This window comes from Hypomesus nipponensis, chromosome 3 (assembly GCF_054491055.1).
Source record: "Hypomesus nipponensis isolate SF chromosome 3, ASM5449105v1, whole genome shotgun sequence".
Lineage (NCBI taxonomy): Eukaryota > Metazoa > Chordata > Actinopteri > Osmeriformes > Osmeridae > Hypomesus > Hypomesus nipponensis.
In genome coordinates, this window is record NC_140363.1 from 200048 (window position 1) to 214819 (window position 14772).

Here is a 14772-nt window from a genome sequence, read left to right on the forward strand (position 1 = left end):
AGAGGATGTAAATTCATGATTGGAGTTTTGAAAGGCAGAACACCATAAACATTGAACAAGGCCAGGAACGTGGCGTGAACATTGAACAAGGCCAGGAACGTGGCATGAACATTGACCAAGAGTCATGTCTTGTTTCCAACAACTGATATGCAAAGAGACCTCGGCCTGCTGGTCTCTTATTCCTGGGAGATGAAGATGCACCTGAAGACAGGGCAGCAGCTAGTGACAAAGCAGAGATTAAAAGATGTACAACATGCTGTCAAGTAGCAGTTCAAAAGCATATTGCTTTAAATGTGTCCTCAGTCACACACAACTAGGCCCACAAAAGAACATTCACTTACAGCCCTGCTTGACCATCTTGGAGGGGGAGATGTTCAGCATGGCTTGCTCCAGGTCTTCATCTTCATCCATGACTGTGGTGCAAACAGGAAAGAAACTTAAGAATGTATTCCTTTCACTGTACAATAGTTACATTTATATCCTATCTGTTACATGCTTCAAATGAAAGTTAACCATAATCACGAGCATTAAATGACTTATAATATTTAATTAATACTGATGACCTACCAACGGCTTGGCTGGAGGCGAGCAGAGGAGAGGACATGGATGCATCCTGGGTCTTCTTGGTCAGGTACCGCTTCAGTTTGTCCATGCTAGTTCCCGGAGTGGTGGTCCGGGACAGAACGAACGCTGCAAAGCCATCTGCCCTACCCTCCCAGACGTCACCCCAGGTCCTTGTTGGCATGCGCCCAAAGCCAACCTGTTGGTCCTCCTCCACTGAGCTGACAGCCCCGGTCCTCCTGGCCTCATACTCCAGCACTGCCTTGATTTCCTTGAAGGAATTGGCATACCCTACAAAGGACCGCAGGCTGTCTTTGCTGGGCCCATCCAAAGGCACGCCAGCTGTTTGCTCCTTTTCAAATTGTTTAATGAGGTACAGAGTGTACCCCACATCATTTTCAAGGAGCCATCTGAACAATTTCCCCTTATACTTTCCAAACTGTAAAGTATACTCCCCCAACACCTCAGTTTGGTCAGACACATCCCCCCCTCTGTCACGGACCAAAGAGCACGCCCTTGCTCTCATCTGTTCCTCCTTTATGGGTGCTGACTTGTCCTTCAGAGAGACAGAGGGGTCCTTCCAACGTTTGGCTTCCTCAGTTGCATCTTGGAGAAGGTAGCCATGTGACCCCTTCCGAAAGACCACCACCACTCTCCCAGGATAAAAACTAAAAACTTGCTTAGACATCTGTATTTAAAAGAAATAACACATTCAATAATTACAGCAGATTACATTTCAAGAGGGGGTGGTAGCCAGAGTATTTTCAAACAACACTGCCCTACAGTAGATCTGTATCTATTCGGTGAGTGTGCTTTCTTGAGGTGAATGTGCCTCATCTCAACTCCCCCATCCCCCTCAATGTCCTTTGTCTTGCAATGTGTATTCGCTGCGAACAGCTCTCTTCTAACATGACTTTTATTCACGATTCACTGTTAATTTTACATAACATGCTGGCAAACCATTGTCGGTATATTGTTAGTAACTAACGTTACTGAATAACTTTGGGAAGTTATAGTAGTACCAACGTAACATTGCATTAGTGGCTACTGTATATACAGTTTCGTTCATTCATACTGTTAGATAGAGTCATAGCGTGCTCAATGTTGAGTTTTCACAAAGCAGAGATTAGTAAAATAACATGTTCATTCATGATTTAGCTAGCTATCTTTAGATCTATCCAGATGGATATCTTACCTCAATGCAGATCGACGTGTACTGTTCTCTCAAAAAATATTCTGATCTGAGACGCTTCTCTCTATCGCGTAAGAAAACCGCGAAACAGCGCCCCCCAAATCCCCATAGTGGCCACACATGGTAGTATTCGATATGGTTAAGGATAGCCATAGAGAATGAATGGGAAAAGTTAAGGAAGTTAAGACTATTCATAGCAGACTGCCGCGCGGTTGACCCGGGTTCGATTCCCGGCCAATGCAGAAACTTAAGAAAGATGTGTTTTATCTTGTGACATTCAACCGCTTGCGGGCATTAGAAAAGTCTTATGAGCTCCTGGACAATCGATCAGCTTCGGGAAGATCTCGGGTTGCCAAGAGCTGACAACAAGGTAGCGTGGCCGAGCGGTCCAAGGCGCTGGATTAAGGCTCCAGTCTCTCCGGAGACGTGGGTTCGAATCCCACCGCTGCCACTTTTGTAGGGTGCTAACGCCGTCTCGTTGCTTTCACGTCAGTAATTGGGTTTGAAAAGGTGAACTGTGGCTCGAAATGTTGTGCGGTCCTTGATGCTTTTTGGGGCATCGTAGGTATAGTGGCTCCATTCCCAGACAATACAAACCGTGAAGAGGCATTTTGTCTCTTGTGACGGTCGAACACATCCAGATTAGGCCAAGTGTTCCAAACTCGGCAGAAGTATATACCAGGCTTAGGGCAATCTCTTACTCGTTGGACGTAAGTCGTGGTGTGAAAAGTTGAACCGTGGCCCCAAATGCCGTGCGATCATGGAGGCCGTTGTGGGCATTGGTGGTATAGTGGCAAGCATAGCTGCCTTCCAAGCAGTTGACCCGGGTTCGATTCCCGGCCAATGCACAAACTTAAGAAAGATGTGTTTTATCTTGTGACATTCAACCGCTTGCGGGCATTAGAAAAGTCTTATGAGCTCCTGGACAATCGATCAGCTTCGGGAAGATCTCGGGTGGCCAAGAGCTGACAACAAGGTAGCGTGGCCGAGCGGTCCAAGGCGCTGGATTAAGGCTCCAGTCTCTCCGGAGGCGTGGGTTCGAATCCCACTGCTGCCACTTTTGTAGGGTGCTAACGCCGTCTCGTTGCTTTCACGTCAGTAATTGTGTTTGAAAAGGTGAACTGTGGCTCGAAATGTTGTGCGGTCCTTGATGCTTTTTGGGGCATCGTAGGTATAGTGGCTCCATTCCCAGACAATACAAACCGTGAAGAGGCATTTTGTCTCTTGTGACGGTCGAACACATCCAGATTAGGCCAAGTGTTCCAAACTCGGCAGAAGTATATACCAGGCTTAGGGCAATCTCTTACTCGTTGGACGTAAGTCGTGGTGTAAAAAGTTGAACCGTGGCCCCAAATGCCGTGCGATCATGGAGGCCGTTGTGGGCATTGGTGGTATAGTGGCAAGCATAGCTGCCTTCCAAGCAGTTGACCCGGGTTCGATTCCCGGCCAATGCACAAACTTAAGAAAGATGTGTTTTATCTTGTGACATTCAACCGCTTGCGGGCATTAGAAAAGTCTTATGAGCTCCTGGACAATCGATCAGCTTCGGGAAGATCTCGGGTTGCCTAGAGCTGACAACGGGGTAGCGTGGCCGAGCGGTCCAAGGCGCTGGATTTAGGCTCCAGTCTCTCCGGAGGCGTGGGTTCGAATCCCACCGCTGCCACTTTTGTAGGGTGCTAACGCCGTCTCGTTGCTTTCACGTCAGTAATTGGGTTTGAAAAGGTGAACTGTGGCTCGAAATGTTGTGCGGTCCTTGATGCTTTTTGGGGCATCGTAGGTATAGTGGCTCCATTCCCAGACAATACAAACCGTGAAGAGGCATTTTGTCTCTTGTGACGGTCGAACACATCCAGATTAGGCCAAGTGTTCCAAACTCGGCAGAAGTATATACCAGGCTTAGGGCAATCTCTTACTCGTTGGACGTAAGTCGTGGTGTGAAAAGTTGAACCGTGGCCCCAAATGCCGTGCGATCATGGAGGCCGTTGTGGGCATTGGTGGTATAGTGGCAAGCATAGCTGCCTTCCAAGCAGTGGGCAGTTGACCCGGGTTGGATTCCCGGCCAATGCAGAAACTTAAGAAAGATGTGTTTTATCTTGTGACATTCAACCGCTTGCGGGCATTAGAAAAGTCTTATGAGCTCCTGGACAATCGATCAGCTTCGGGAAGATCTCGGGTGGCCAAGAGCTGACAACAAGGTAGCGTGGCCGAGCGGTCCAAGGCGCTGGATTAAGGCTCCAGTCTCTCCGGAGGCGTGGGTTCGAATCCCACTGCTGCCACTTTTGTAGGGTGCTAACGCCGTCTCGTTGCTTTCACGTCAGTAATTGGGTTTGAAAAAGTGAACTGTGGCTCGAAATGTTGTGCGGTCCTTGATGCTTTTTTGGGGCATCGTAGGTATAGTGGCTCCATTCCCAGACAATACAAACCGTGAAGAGGCATTTTGTCTCTTGTGACGGTCGAACACATCCAGATTAGGCCAAGTGTTCCAAACTCGGCAGAAGTATATACCAGGCTTAGGGCAATCTCTTACTCGTTGGACGTAAGTCGTGGTGTAAAAAGTTGAACCGTGGCCCCAAATGCCGTGCGATCATGGAGGCCGTTGTGGGCATTGGTGGTATAGTGGCAAGCATAGCTGCCTTCCAAGCAGTTGACCCGGGTTCGATTCCCGGCCAATGCAGAAACTTAAGAAAGATGTGTTTTATCTTGTGACATTCAACGCTTGCGGGCATTAGAAAAGTCTTATGAGCTCCTGGACAATCGATCAGCTTCGGGAAGATCTCGGGTTGCCAAGAGCTGACAACAAGGTAGCGTGGCCGAGCGGTCCAAGGCGCTGGATTAAGGCTCCAGTCTCTCCGGAGGCGTGGGTTCGAATCCCACCGCTGCCACTTTTGTAGGGTGCTAACGCCGTCTCGTTGCTTTCACGTCAGTAATTGGGTTTGAAAAGGTGAACTGTGGCTCGACATGTTGTGCGGTCCTTGATGCTTTTTTGGGGCATCGTAGGTATAGTGGCTCCATTCCCAGACAATACAAACCGTGAAGAGGCATTTTGTCTCTTGTGACGGTCGAACACATCCAGATTAGGCCAAGTGTTCCAAACTCGGCAGAAGTATATACCAGGCTTAGGGCAATCTCTTACTCGTTGGACGTAAGTCGTGGTGTAAAAAGTTGAACCGTGGCCCCAAATGCCGTGCGATCATGGAGGCCGTTGTGGGCATTGGTGGTATAGTGGCAAGCATAGCTGCCTTCCAAGCAGTTGACCCGGGTTCGATTCCCGGCCAATGCAGAAACTTAAGAAAGATGTGTTTTATCTTGTGACATTCAACGCTTGCGGGCATTAGAAAAGTCTTATGAGCTCCTGGACAATCGATCAGCTTCGGGAAGATCTCGGGTTGCCAAGAGCTGACAACAAGGTAGCGTGGCCGAGCGGTCCAAGGCGCTGGATTAAGGCTCCAGTCTCTCCGGAGGCGTGGGTTCGAATCCCACCGCTGCCACTTTTGTAGGGTGCTAACGCCGTCTCGTTGCTTTCACGTCAGTAATTGGGTTTGAAAAGGTGAACTGTGGCTCGAAATGTTGTGCGGTCCTTGATGCTTTTTGGGGCATCGTAGGTATAGTGGCTCCATTCCCAGACAATACAAACCGTGAAGAGGCATTTTGTCTCTTGTGACGGTCGAACACATCCAGATTAGGCCAAGTGTTCCAAACTCGGCAGAAGTATATACCAGGCTTAGGGCAATCTCTTACTCGTTGGACGTAAGTCGGTGGTGTGAAAAGTTGAACCGTGGCTCCAAAATCCGTGCGATCATGGAGGCCGTTGTGGGCATTGGTGGTATAGTGGCAAGCATAGCTGCCTTCCAAGCAGTTGACCCGGATTCGATTCCCGGCCAATGCAGAAACTTAAGAAAGATGTGTTTTATCTTGTGACATTCAACCGCTTACGGGCATTAGAAAAGTCTTATGAGCTCCTGGACAATCGATCAGCTTCGGGAAGATCTCGGGTGGCCAAGAGCTGACAACAAGGTAGTGTGGCCGAGCGGTCCAAGGCGCTGGATTAAGGCTCCAGTCTCTCCGGAGGCGTGGGTTCGAATCCCACCGCTGCCACTTTTGTAGGGTGCTAACGCCGTCTCGTTGCTTTCACGTCAGTAATTGGGTTTGAAAAGGTGAACTGTGGCTCGAAATGTTGTGCGGTCCTTGATGCTTTTTGGGGCATCGTAGGTATAGTGGCTCCATTCCCAGACAATACAAACCGTGAAGAGGCATTTTGTCTCTTGTGACGGTCGAACACATCCAGATTAGGCCAAGTGTTCCAAACTCGGCAGAAGTATATACCAGGCTTAGGGCAATCTCTTACTCGTTGGACGTAAGTCGTGGTGTGAAAAGTTGAACCGTGGCCCCAAATGCCGTGCGATCATGGAGGCCGTTGTGGGCATTGGTGGTATAGTGGCAAGCATAGCTGCCTTCCAAGCAGTGGGCAGTTGACCCGGGTTGGATTCCCGGCCAATGCAGAAACTTAAGAAAGATGTGTTTTATCTTGTGACATTCAACCGCTTGCGGGCATTAGAAAAGTCTTATGAGCTCCTGGACAATCGATCAGCTTCGGGAAGATCTCGGGTGGCCAAGAGCTGACAACAAGGTAGCGTGGCCGAGCGGTCCAAGGCGCTGGATTAAGGCTCCAGTCTCTCCGGAGGCGTGGGTTCGAATCCCACTGCTGCCACTTTTGTAGGGTGCTAACGCCGTCTCGTTGCTTTCACGTCAGTAATTGGGTTTGAAAAGGTGAACTGTGGCTCGAAATGTTGTGCGGTCCTTGATGCTTTTTTGGGGCATCGTAGGTATAGTGGCTCCATTCCCAGACAATACAAACCGTGAAGAGGCATTTTGTCTCTTGTGACGGTCGAACACATCCAGATTAGGCCAAGTGTTCCAAACTCGGCAGAAGTATATACCAGGCTTAGGGCAATCTCTTACTCGTTGGACGTAAGTCGTGGTGTAAAAAGTTGAACCGTGGCCCCAAATGCCGTGCGATCATGGAGGCCGTTGTGGGCATTGGTGGTATAGTGGCAAGCATAGCTGCCTTCCAAGCAGTTGACCCGGGTTCGATTCCCGGCCAATGCAGAAACTTAAGAAAGATGTGTTTTATCTTGTGACATTCAACGCTTGCGGGCATTAGAAAAGTCTTATGAGCTCCTGGACAATCGATCAGCTTCGGGAAGATCTCGGGTTGCCAAGAGCTGACAACAAGGTAGCGTGGCCGAGCGGTCCAAGGCGCTGGATTAAGGCTCCAGTCTCTCCGGAGGCGTGGGTTCGAATCCCACCGCTGCCACTTTTGTAGGGTGCTAACGCCGTCTCGTTGCTTTCACGTCAGTAATTGGGTTTGAAAAGGTGAACTGTGGCTCGACATGTTGTGCGGTCCTTGATGCTTTTTTGGGGCATCGTAGGTATAGTGGCTCCATTCCCAGACAATACAAACCGTGAAGAGGCATTTTGTCTCTTGTGACGGTCGAACACATCCAGATTAGGCCAAGTGTTCCAAACTCGGCAGAAGTATATACCAGGCTTAGGGCAATCTCTTACTCGTTGGACGTAAGTCGTGGTGTAAAAAGTTGAACCGTGGCCCCAAATGCCGTGCGATCATGGAGGCCGTTGTGGGCATTGGTGGTATAGTGGCAAGCATAGCTGCCTTCCAAGCAGTTGACCCGGGTTCGATTCCTGGCCAATGCAGAAACTTAAGAAAGATGTGTTTTATCTTGTGACATTCAACGCTTGCGGGCATTAGAAAAGTCTTATGAGCTCCTGGACAATCGATCAGCTTCGGGAAGATCTCGGGTTGCCAAGAGCTGACAACAAGGTAGCGTGGCCGAGCGGTCCAAGGCGCTGGATTAAGGCTCCAGTCTCTCCGGAGGCGTGGGTTCGAATCCCACCGCTGCCACTTTTGTAGGGTGCTAACGCCGTCTCGTTGCTTTCACGTCAGTAATTGGGTTTGAAAAGGTGAACTGTGGCTCGAAATGTTGTGCGGTCCTTGATGCTTTTTGGGGCATCGTAGGTATAGTGGCTCCATTCCCAGACAATACAAACCGTGAAGAGGCATTTTGTCTCTTGTGACGGTCGAACACATCCAGATTAGGCCAAGTGTTCCAAACTCGGCAGAAGTATATACCAGGCTTAGGGCAATCTCTTACTCGTTGGACGTAAGTCGGTGGTGTGAAAAGTTGAACCGTGGCTCCAAAATCCGTGCGATCATGGAGGCCGTTGTGGGCATTGGTGGTATAGTGGCAAGCATAGCTGCCTTCCAAGCAGTTGACCCGGATTCGATTCCCGGCCAATGCAGAAACTTAAGAAAGATGTGTTTTATCTTGTGACATTCAACCGCTTACGGGCATTAGAAAAGTCTTATGAGCTCCTGGACAATCGATCAGCTTCGGGAAGATCTCGGGTGGCCAAGAGCTGACAACAAGGTAGTGTGGCCGAGCGGTCCAAGGCGCTGGATTAAGGCTCCAGTCTCTCCGGAGGCGTGGGTTCGAATCCCACCGCTGCCACTTTTGTAGGGTGCTAACGCCGTCTCGTTGCTTTCACGTCAGTAATTGGGTTTGAAAAGGTGAACTGTGGCTCGAAATGTTGTGCGGTCCTTGATGCTTTTTGGGGCATCGTAGGTATAGTGGCTCCATTCCCAGACAATACAAACCGTGAAGAGGCATTTTGTCTCTTGTGACGGTCGAACACATCCAGATTAGGCCAAGTGTTCCAAACTCGGCAGAAGTATATACCAGGCTTAGGGCAATCTCTTACTCGTTGGACGTAAGTCGTGGTGTAAAAAGTTGAACCGTGGCCCCAAATGCCGTGCGATCATGGAGGCTTTTGTGGGCATTGGTGGTATAGTGGCAAGCATAGCTGCCTTCCAAGCAGTTGACCCGGGTTCGATTCCCGGCCAATGCAGAAATTTAAGAAAGATGTGTTTTATCTTGTGACATTCAACCGCTTGCGGGCATTAGAAAAGTCTTATGAGCTCCTGGACAATCGATCAGCTTCGGGAAGATCTCGGGTGGCCAAGAGCTGACAACAAGGTAGCGTGGCCGAGCGGTCCAAGGCGCTGGATTAAGGCTCCAGTCTCTCCGGAGGCGTGGGTTCGAATCCCACCGCTGCCACTTTTGTAGGGTGCTAACGCCGTCTCGTTGCTTTTACGTCAGTAATTGGGTTTGAAAAGGTGAACTGTGGCTCGAAATGTTGTGCGGTCCTTGATGCTTTTTGGGGCATTGTAGGTATAGTGGCTCCATTCCCAGACAATACAAACCGTGAAGAGGCATTTTGTCTCTTGTGACGGTCGAACACATCCAGATTAGGCCAAGTGTTCCAAACTCGGCAGAAGTATATACCAGGCTTAGGGCAATCTCTTACTCGTTGGACGTAAGTCGGTGGTGTGAAAAGTTGAACCGTGGCCCCAAATGCCGTGCGATCATGGAGGCCATTGTGGGCATTGGTGGTATAGTGGCAAGCATAGCTGCCTTCCAAGCAGTTGACCCGGGTTGGATTCCCGGCCAATGCAGAAACTTAAGAAAGATGTGTTTTATCTTGTGACATTCAACCGCTTGCGGGCATTAGAAAAGTCTTATGAGCTCCTGGACAATCGATCAGCTTCGGGAAGATCTCGGGTGGCCAAGAGCTGACAACAAGGTAGCGTGGCCGAGCGGTCCAAGGCGCTGGATTAAGGCTCCAGTCTCTCCGGAGGCGTGGGTTCGAATCCCACCGCTGCCACTTTTGTAGGGTGCTAACGCCGTCTCGTTGCTTTTACGTCAGTAATTGGGTTTGAAAAGGTGAACTGTGGCTCGAAATGTTGTGCGGTCCTTGATGCTTTTTGGGGCATCGTAGGTATAGTGGCTCCATTCCCAGACAATACAAACCGTGAAGAGGCATTTTGTCTCTTGTGACGGTCGAACACATCCAGATTAGGCCAAGTGTTCCAAACTCGGCAGAAGTATATACCAGGCTTAGGGCAATCTCTTACTCGTTGGACGTAAGTCGGTGGTGTGAAAAGTTGAACCGTGGCCCCAAATGCCGTGCGATCATGGAGGCCATTGTGGGCATTGGTGGTATAGTGGCAAGCATAGCTGCCTTCCAAGCAGTTGACCCGGGTTGGATTCCCGGCCAATGCAGAAACTTAAGAAAGATGTGTTTTATCTTGTGACATTCAACCGCTTGCGGGCATTAGAAAAGTCTTATGAGCTCCTGGACAATCGATCAGCTTCGGGAAGATCTCGGGTGGCCAAGAGCTGACAACAAGGTAGCGTGGCCGAGCGGTCCAAGGCGCTGGATTAAGGCTCCAGTCTCTCCGGAGGCGTGGGTTCGAATCCCACCGCTGCCACTTTTGTAGGGTGCTAACGCCGTCTCGTTGCTTTCACGTCAGTAAGTGGGTTTGAAAAGGTGAACTGTGGCTCGACATGTTGTGCGGTCCTTGATGCTTTTTTGGGGCATCGTAGGTATAGTGGCTCCATTCCCAGACAATACAAACCGTGAAGAGGCATTTTGTCTCTTGTGACGGTCGAACACATCCAGATTAGGCCAAGTGTTCCAAACTCGGCAGAAGTATATACCAGGCTTAGGGCAATCTCTTACTCGTTGGACGTAAGTCGTGGTGTAAAAAGTTGAACCGTGGCCCCAAATGCCGTGCGATCATGGAGGCCGTTGTGGGCATTGGTGGTATAGTGGCAAGCATAGCTGCCTTCCAAGCAGTTGACCCGGGTTCGATTCCCGGCCAATGCAGAAACTTAAGAAAGATGTGTTTTATCTTGTGACATTCAACCGCTTGCGGGCATTAGAAAAGTCTTATGAGCTCCTGGACAATCGATCAGCTTCGGGAAGATCTCGGGTGGCCAAGAGCTGACAACAAGGTAGCGTGGCCGAGCGGTCCAAGGCGCTGGATTAAGGCTCCAGTCTCTCCGGAGGCGTGGGTTCGAATCCCACCGCTGCCACTTTTGTAGGGTGCTAACGCCGTCTCGTTGCTTTCACGTCAGTAAGTGGGTTTGAAAAGGTGAACTGTGGCTCGACATGTTGTGCGGTCCTTGATGCTTTTTTGGGGCATCGTAGGTATAGTGGCTCCATTCCCAGACAATACAAACCGTGAAGAGGCATTTTGTCTCTTGTGACGGTCGAACACATCCAGATTAGGCCAAGTGTTCCAAACTCGGCAGAAGTATGTACCAGGCTTAGGGCAATCTCTTACTCGTTGGACGTAAGTCGGTGGTGTGAAAAGTTGAACCGTGGCCCCAAATGCCGTGCGATCATGGAGGCCGTTGTGGGCATTGGTGGTATAGTGGCAAGCATAGCTGCCTTCCAAGCAGTTGACCCGGATTCGATTCCCGGCCAATGCAGAAACTTAAGAAAGATGTGTTTTATCTTGTGACATTCAACCGCTTGCGGGCATTAGAAAAGTCTTATGAGCTCCTGGACAATCGATCAGCTTCGGGAAGATCTCGGGTGGCCAAGAGCTGACAACAAGGTAGCGTGGCCGAGCGGTCCAAGGCGCTGGATTAAGGGTCCAGTCTCTCCGGAGGCGTGGGTTCGAATCCCACCGCTGCCACTTTTGTAGGGTGCTAACGCCGTCTCGTTGCTTTCACGTCAGTAAGTGGGTTTGAAAAGGTGAACTGTGGCTCGACATGTTGTGCGGTCCTTGATGCTTTTTGGGGCATCGTAGGTATAGTGGCTCCATTCCCAGACAATACAAACCGTGAAGAGGCATTTTGTCTCTTGTGACGGTCGAACACATCCAGATTAGGCCAAGTGTTCCAAACTCGGCAGAAGTATGTACCAGGCTTAGGGCAATCTCTTACTCGTTGGACGTAAGTCGGTGGTGTGAAAAGTTGAACCGTGGCCCCAAATGCCGTGCGATCATGGAGGCCGTTGTGGGCATTGGTGGTATAGTGGCAAGCATAGCTGCCTTCCAAGCAGTTGACCCGGATTCGATTCCCGGCCAATGCAGAAACTTAAGAAAGATGTGTTTTATCTTGTGACATTCAACCGCTTGCGGGCATTAGAAAAGTCTTATGAGCTCCTGGACAATCGATCAGCTTCGGGAAGATCTCGGGTGGCCAAGAGCTGACAACAAGGTAGCGTGGCCGAGCGGTCCAAGGCGCTGGATTAAGGCTCCAGTCTCTCCGGAGGCGTGGGTTCGAATCCCACCGCTGCCACTTTTGTAGGGTGCTAACGCCGTCTCGTTGCTTTCACGTCAGTAAGTGGGTTTGAAAAGGTGAGCTGTGGCTCGACATGTTGTGCGGTCCTTGATGCTTTTTTGGGGCATCGTAGGTATAGTGGCTCCATTCCCAGACAATAAAAACCGTGAAGAGGCATTTTGTCTCTTGTGACGGTCGAACACATCCAGATTAGGCCAAGTGTTCCAAACTCGGCAGAAGTATGTACCAGGCTTAGGGCAATCTCTTACTCGTTGGACGTAAGTCGGTGGTGTGAAAAGTTGAACCGTGGCCCCAAATGCCGTGCGATCATGGAGGCCGTGGTGGGCATTGGTGGTATAGTGGCAAGCATAGCTGCCTTCCAAGCAGTTGACCCGGATTCGATTCCCGGCCAATGCAGAAACTTAAGAAAGATGTGTTTTATCTTGTGACATTCAACCGCTTGCGGGCATTAGAAAAGTCTTATGAGCTCCTGGACAATCGATCAGCTTCGGGAAGATCTCGGGTGGCCAAGAGCTGACAACAAGGTAGCGTGGCCGAGCGGTCCAAGGCGCTGGATTAAGGCTCCAGTCTCTCCGGAGGCGTGGGTTCGAATCCCACCGCTGCCACTTTTGTAGGGTGCTAACGCCGTCTCGTTGCTTTCACGTCAGTAAGTGGGTTTGAAAAGGTGAACTGTGGCTCGCCATGTTGTGCGGTCCTTGATGCTTTTTTGGGGCATCGTAGGTATAGTGGCTCCATTCCCAGACAATACAAACCGTGAAGAGGCATTTTGTCTCTTGTGACGGTCGAACACATCCAGATTAGGCCAAGTGTTCCAAACTCGGCAGAAGTATGTACCAGGCTTAGGGCAATCTCTTACTCGTTGGACGTAAGTCGGTGGTGTGAAAAGTTGAACCGTGGCCCCAAATGCCGTGCGATCATGGAGGCCGTTGTGGGCATTGGTGGTATAGTGGCAAGCATAGCTGCCTTCCAAGCAGTTGACCCGGATTCGATTCCCGGCCAATGCAGAAACTTAAGAAAGATGTGTTTTATCTTGTGACATTCAACCGCTTGCGGGCATTAGAAAAGTCTTATGAGCTCCTGGACAATCGATCAGCTTCGGGAAGATCTCGGGTGGCCAAGAGCTGACAACAAGGTAGCGTGGCCGAGCGGTCCAAGGCGCTGGATTAAGGCTCCAGTCTCTCCGGAGGCGTGGGTTCGAATCCCACCGCTGCCACTTTTGTAGGGTGCTAACGCCGTCTCGTTGCTTTCACGTCAGTAAGTGGGTTTGAAAAGGTGAACTGTGGCTCGACATGTTGTGCGGTCCTTGATGCTTTTTTGGGGCATCGTAGGTATAGTGGCTCCATTCCCAGACAATACAAACCGTGAAGAGGCATTTTGTCTCTTGTGACGGTCGAACACATCCAGATTAGGCCAAGTGTTCCAAACTCGGCAGAAGTATATACCAGGCTTAGGGCAATCTCTTACTCGTTGGACGTAAGTCGGTGGTGTGAAAAGTTGAACCGTGGCCCCAAATGCCGTGCGATCATGGAGGCCGTTGTGGGCATTGGTGGTATAGTGGCAAGCATAGCTGCCTTCCAAGCAGTTGACCCGGATTCGATTCCCGGCCAATGCAGAAACTTAAGAAAGATGTGTTTTATCTTGTGACATTCAACCGCTTGCGGGCATTAGAAAAGTCTTATGAGCTCCTGGACAATCGATCAGCTTCGGGAAGATCTCGGGTGGCCAAGAGCTGACAACAAGGTAGCGTGGCCGAGCGGTCCAAGGCGCTGGATTAAGGCTCCAGTCTCTCCGGAGGCGTGGGTTCGAATCCCACCGCTGCCACTTTTGTAGGGTGCTAACGCCGTCTCGTTGCTTTCACGTCAGTAAGTGGGTTTGAAAAGGTGAGCTGTGGCTCGACATGTTGTGCGGTCCTTGATGCTTTTTTGGGGCATCGTAGGTATAGTGGCTCCATTCCCAGACAATACAAACCGTGAAGAGGCATTTTGTCTCTTGTGACGGTCGAACACATCCAGATTAGGCCAAGTGTTCCAAACTCGGCAGAAGTATGTACCAGGCTTAGGGCAATCTCTTACTCGTTGGACGTAAGTCGGTGGTGTGAAAAGTTGAACCGTGGCCCCAAATGCCGTGCGATCATGGAGGCCGTTGTGGGCATTGGTGGTATAGTGGCAAGCATAGCTGCCTTCCAAGCAGTTGACCCGGATTCGATTCCCGGCCAATGCAGAAACTTAAGAAAGATGTGTTTTATCTTGTGACATTCAACCGCTTGCGGGCATTAGAAAAGTCTTATGAGCTCCTGGACAATCGATCAGCTTCGGGAAGATCTCGGGTGGCCAAGAGCTGACAACAAGGTAGCGTGGCCGAGCGGTCCAAGGCGCTGGATTAAGGCTCCAGTCTCTCCGGAGGCGTGGGTTCGAATCCCACCGCTGCCACTTTTGTAGGGTGCTAACGCCGTCTCGTTGCTTTCACGTCAGTAAGTGGGTTTGAAAAGGTGAACTGTGGCTCGACATGTTGTGCGGTCCTTGATGCTTTTTTGGGGCATCGTAGGTATAGTGGCTCCATTCCCAGACAATACAAACCGTGAAGAGGCATTTTGTCTCTTGTGACGGTCGAACACATCCAGATTAGGCCAAGTGTTCCAAACTCGGCAGAAGTATGTACCAGGCTTAGGGCAATCTCTTACTCGTTGGACGTAAGTCGGTGGTGTGAAAAGTTGAACCGTGGCCCCAAATGCCGTGCGATCATGGAGGCCGTTGTGGGCATTGGTGGTATAGTGGCAAGCATAGCTGCCTTCCAAGCAGTTGACCCGGGTTGGATTCCCGGCCAATGCAGAAACTTAAGAAAGATGTG

The 14772-nt window shown here is 50.3% G+C and overlaps 1 protein-coding gene and 32 non-coding genes across 34 annotated transcripts; 32 read left to right on the plus strand and 1 right to left on the minus strand.

Moving 5' to 3' along the window:
• Positions 1–5: 5 nt before the first annotated feature.
• LOC146296431 (uncharacterized) lies at positions 6–1475 on the minus strand. 2 transcript variants are annotated; one of them, XM_084683206.1, is made up of 3 exons: positions 568–1475; positions 342–413; positions 6–219 (listed from the first exon to the last, which is right to left on the minus strand). In XM_084683206.1, the coding sequence occupies exons 1-3, from the start codon at positions 1247–1249 to the stop codon at positions 14–16; spliced, it is 960 nt and encodes a 319-aa protein (XP_084539332.1). In that variant the 5' UTR covers positions 1250–1475; the 3' UTR covers positions 6–13. The 2 variants fall into 2 exon arrangements, with proteins under 2 accessions (XP_084539332.1, XP_084539333.1); XM_084683207.1 differs by having other exon boundaries at positions 77–413.
• Positions 1476–2122: 647 nt separating this feature from the next.
• trnal-aag (transfer RNA leucine (anticodon AAG)) lies at positions 2123–2204 on the plus strand. Its single transcript has one exon. It is a non-coding gene; the product is annotated as a tRNA-Leu (tRNA).
• Positions 2205–2529: 325 nt separating this feature from the next.
• On the plus strand, positions 2530–2601 carry trnag-ucc (transfer RNA glycine (anticodon UCC)). The gene has a single exon. It is a non-coding gene; the product is annotated as a tRNA-Gly (tRNA).
• A 127-nt stretch (positions 2602–2728) lies between these two features.
• Positions 2729–2810, plus strand: trnal-aag (transfer RNA leucine (anticodon AAG)). The gene has a single exon. It is a non-coding gene; the product is annotated as a tRNA-Leu (tRNA).
• Positions 2811–3135: 325 nt separating this feature from the next.
• Positions 3136–3207, plus strand: trnag-ucc (transfer RNA glycine (anticodon UCC)). The gene has a single exon. It is a non-coding gene; the product is annotated as a tRNA-Gly (tRNA).
• A 127-nt stretch (positions 3208–3334) lies between these two features.
• trnal-uag (transfer RNA leucine (anticodon UAG)) lies at positions 3335–3416 on the plus strand. Its single transcript has one exon. It is a non-coding gene; the product is annotated as a tRNA-Leu (tRNA).
• A 531-nt stretch (positions 3417–3947) lies between these two features.
• trnal-aag (transfer RNA leucine (anticodon AAG)) lies at positions 3948–4029 on the plus strand. Its single transcript has one exon. It is a non-coding gene; the product is annotated as a tRNA-Leu (tRNA).
• A 326-nt stretch (positions 4030–4355) lies between these two features.
• Positions 4356–4427, plus strand: trnag-ucc (transfer RNA glycine (anticodon UCC)). The gene has a single exon. It is a non-coding gene; the product is annotated as a tRNA-Gly (tRNA).
• Positions 4428–4553: 126 nt separating this feature from the next.
• trnal-aag (transfer RNA leucine (anticodon AAG)) lies at positions 4554–4635 on the plus strand. Its single transcript has one exon. It is a non-coding gene; the product is annotated as a tRNA-Leu (tRNA).
• A 326-nt stretch (positions 4636–4961) lies between these two features.
• Positions 4962–5033, plus strand: trnag-ucc (transfer RNA glycine (anticodon UCC)). The gene has a single exon. It is a non-coding gene; the product is annotated as a tRNA-Gly (tRNA).
• A 126-nt stretch (positions 5034–5159) lies between these two features.
• On the plus strand, positions 5160–5241 carry trnal-aag (transfer RNA leucine (anticodon AAG)). The gene has a single exon. It is a non-coding gene; the product is annotated as a tRNA-Leu (tRNA).
• Positions 5242–5766: 525 nt separating this feature from the next.
• On the plus strand, positions 5767–5848 carry trnal-aag (transfer RNA leucine (anticodon AAG)). The gene has a single exon. It is a non-coding gene; the product is annotated as a tRNA-Leu (tRNA).
• A 531-nt stretch (positions 5849–6379) lies between these two features.
• On the plus strand, positions 6380–6461 carry trnal-aag (transfer RNA leucine (anticodon AAG)). Its single transcript has one exon. It is a non-coding gene; the product is annotated as a tRNA-Leu (tRNA).
• A 326-nt stretch (positions 6462–6787) lies between these two features.
• trnag-ucc (transfer RNA glycine (anticodon UCC)) lies at positions 6788–6859 on the plus strand. Its single transcript has one exon. It is a non-coding gene; the product is annotated as a tRNA-Gly (tRNA).
• Positions 6860–6985: 126 nt separating this feature from the next.
• On the plus strand, positions 6986–7067 carry trnal-aag (transfer RNA leucine (anticodon AAG)). The gene has a single exon. It is a non-coding gene; the product is annotated as a tRNA-Leu (tRNA).
• A 326-nt stretch (positions 7068–7393) lies between these two features.
• trnag-ucc (transfer RNA glycine (anticodon UCC)) lies at positions 7394–7465 on the plus strand. Its single transcript has one exon. It is a non-coding gene; the product is annotated as a tRNA-Gly (tRNA).
• A 126-nt stretch (positions 7466–7591) lies between these two features.
• trnal-aag (transfer RNA leucine (anticodon AAG)) lies at positions 7592–7673 on the plus strand. Its single transcript has one exon. It is a non-coding gene; the product is annotated as a tRNA-Leu (tRNA).
• Positions 7674–8198: 525 nt separating this feature from the next.
• Positions 8199–8280, plus strand: trnal-aag (transfer RNA leucine (anticodon AAG)). The gene has a single exon. It is a non-coding gene; the product is annotated as a tRNA-Leu (tRNA).
• Positions 8281–8605: 325 nt separating this feature from the next.
• trnag-ucc (transfer RNA glycine (anticodon UCC)) lies at positions 8606–8677 on the plus strand. Its single transcript has one exon. It is a non-coding gene; the product is annotated as a tRNA-Gly (tRNA).
• Positions 8678–8804: 127 nt separating this feature from the next.
• trnal-aag (transfer RNA leucine (anticodon AAG)) lies at positions 8805–8886 on the plus strand. Its single transcript has one exon. It is a non-coding gene; the product is annotated as a tRNA-Leu (tRNA).
• Positions 8887–9212: 326 nt separating this feature from the next.
• Positions 9213–9284, plus strand: trnag-ucc (transfer RNA glycine (anticodon UCC)). The gene has a single exon. It is a non-coding gene; the product is annotated as a tRNA-Gly (tRNA).
• Positions 9285–9411: 127 nt separating this feature from the next.
• On the plus strand, positions 9412–9493 carry trnal-aag (transfer RNA leucine (anticodon AAG)). The gene has a single exon. It is a non-coding gene; the product is annotated as a tRNA-Leu (tRNA).
• A 326-nt stretch (positions 9494–9819) lies between these two features.
• Positions 9820–9891, plus strand: trnag-ucc (transfer RNA glycine (anticodon UCC)). Its single transcript has one exon. It is a non-coding gene; the product is annotated as a tRNA-Gly (tRNA).
• Positions 9892–10018: 127 nt separating this feature from the next.
• On the plus strand, positions 10019–10100 carry trnal-aag (transfer RNA leucine (anticodon AAG)). Its single transcript has one exon. It is a non-coding gene; the product is annotated as a tRNA-Leu (tRNA).
• A 326-nt stretch (positions 10101–10426) lies between these two features.
• trnag-ucc (transfer RNA glycine (anticodon UCC)) lies at positions 10427–10498 on the plus strand. Its single transcript has one exon. It is a non-coding gene; the product is annotated as a tRNA-Gly (tRNA).
• Positions 10499–10625: 127 nt separating this feature from the next.
• trnal-aag (transfer RNA leucine (anticodon AAG)) lies at positions 10626–10707 on the plus strand. Its single transcript has one exon. It is a non-coding gene; the product is annotated as a tRNA-Leu (tRNA).
• Positions 10708–11233: 526 nt separating this feature from the next.
• On the plus strand, positions 11234–11315 carry trnal-aag (transfer RNA leucine (anticodon AAG)). The gene has a single exon. It is a non-coding gene; the product is annotated as a tRNA-Leu (tRNA).
• Positions 11316–11840: 525 nt separating this feature from the next.
• Positions 11841–11922, plus strand: trnal-aag (transfer RNA leucine (anticodon AAG)). Its single transcript has one exon. It is a non-coding gene; the product is annotated as a tRNA-Leu (tRNA).
• A 526-nt stretch (positions 11923–12448) lies between these two features.
• Positions 12449–12530, plus strand: trnal-aag (transfer RNA leucine (anticodon AAG)). The gene has a single exon. It is a non-coding gene; the product is annotated as a tRNA-Leu (tRNA).
• Positions 12531–13056: 526 nt separating this feature from the next.
• On the plus strand, positions 13057–13138 carry trnal-aag (transfer RNA leucine (anticodon AAG)). Its single transcript has one exon. It is a non-coding gene; the product is annotated as a tRNA-Leu (tRNA).
• Positions 13139–13664: 526 nt separating this feature from the next.
• On the plus strand, positions 13665–13746 carry trnal-aag (transfer RNA leucine (anticodon AAG)). Its single transcript has one exon. It is a non-coding gene; the product is annotated as a tRNA-Leu (tRNA).
• A 526-nt stretch (positions 13747–14272) lies between these two features.
• Positions 14273–14354, plus strand: trnal-aag (transfer RNA leucine (anticodon AAG)). The gene has a single exon. It is a non-coding gene; the product is annotated as a tRNA-Leu (tRNA).
• Positions 14355–14681: 327 nt separating this feature from the next.
• trnag-ucc (transfer RNA glycine (anticodon UCC)) lies at positions 14682–14753 on the plus strand. Its single transcript has one exon. It is a non-coding gene; the product is annotated as a tRNA-Gly (tRNA).
• Positions 14754–14772: the final 19 nt, after the last annotated feature.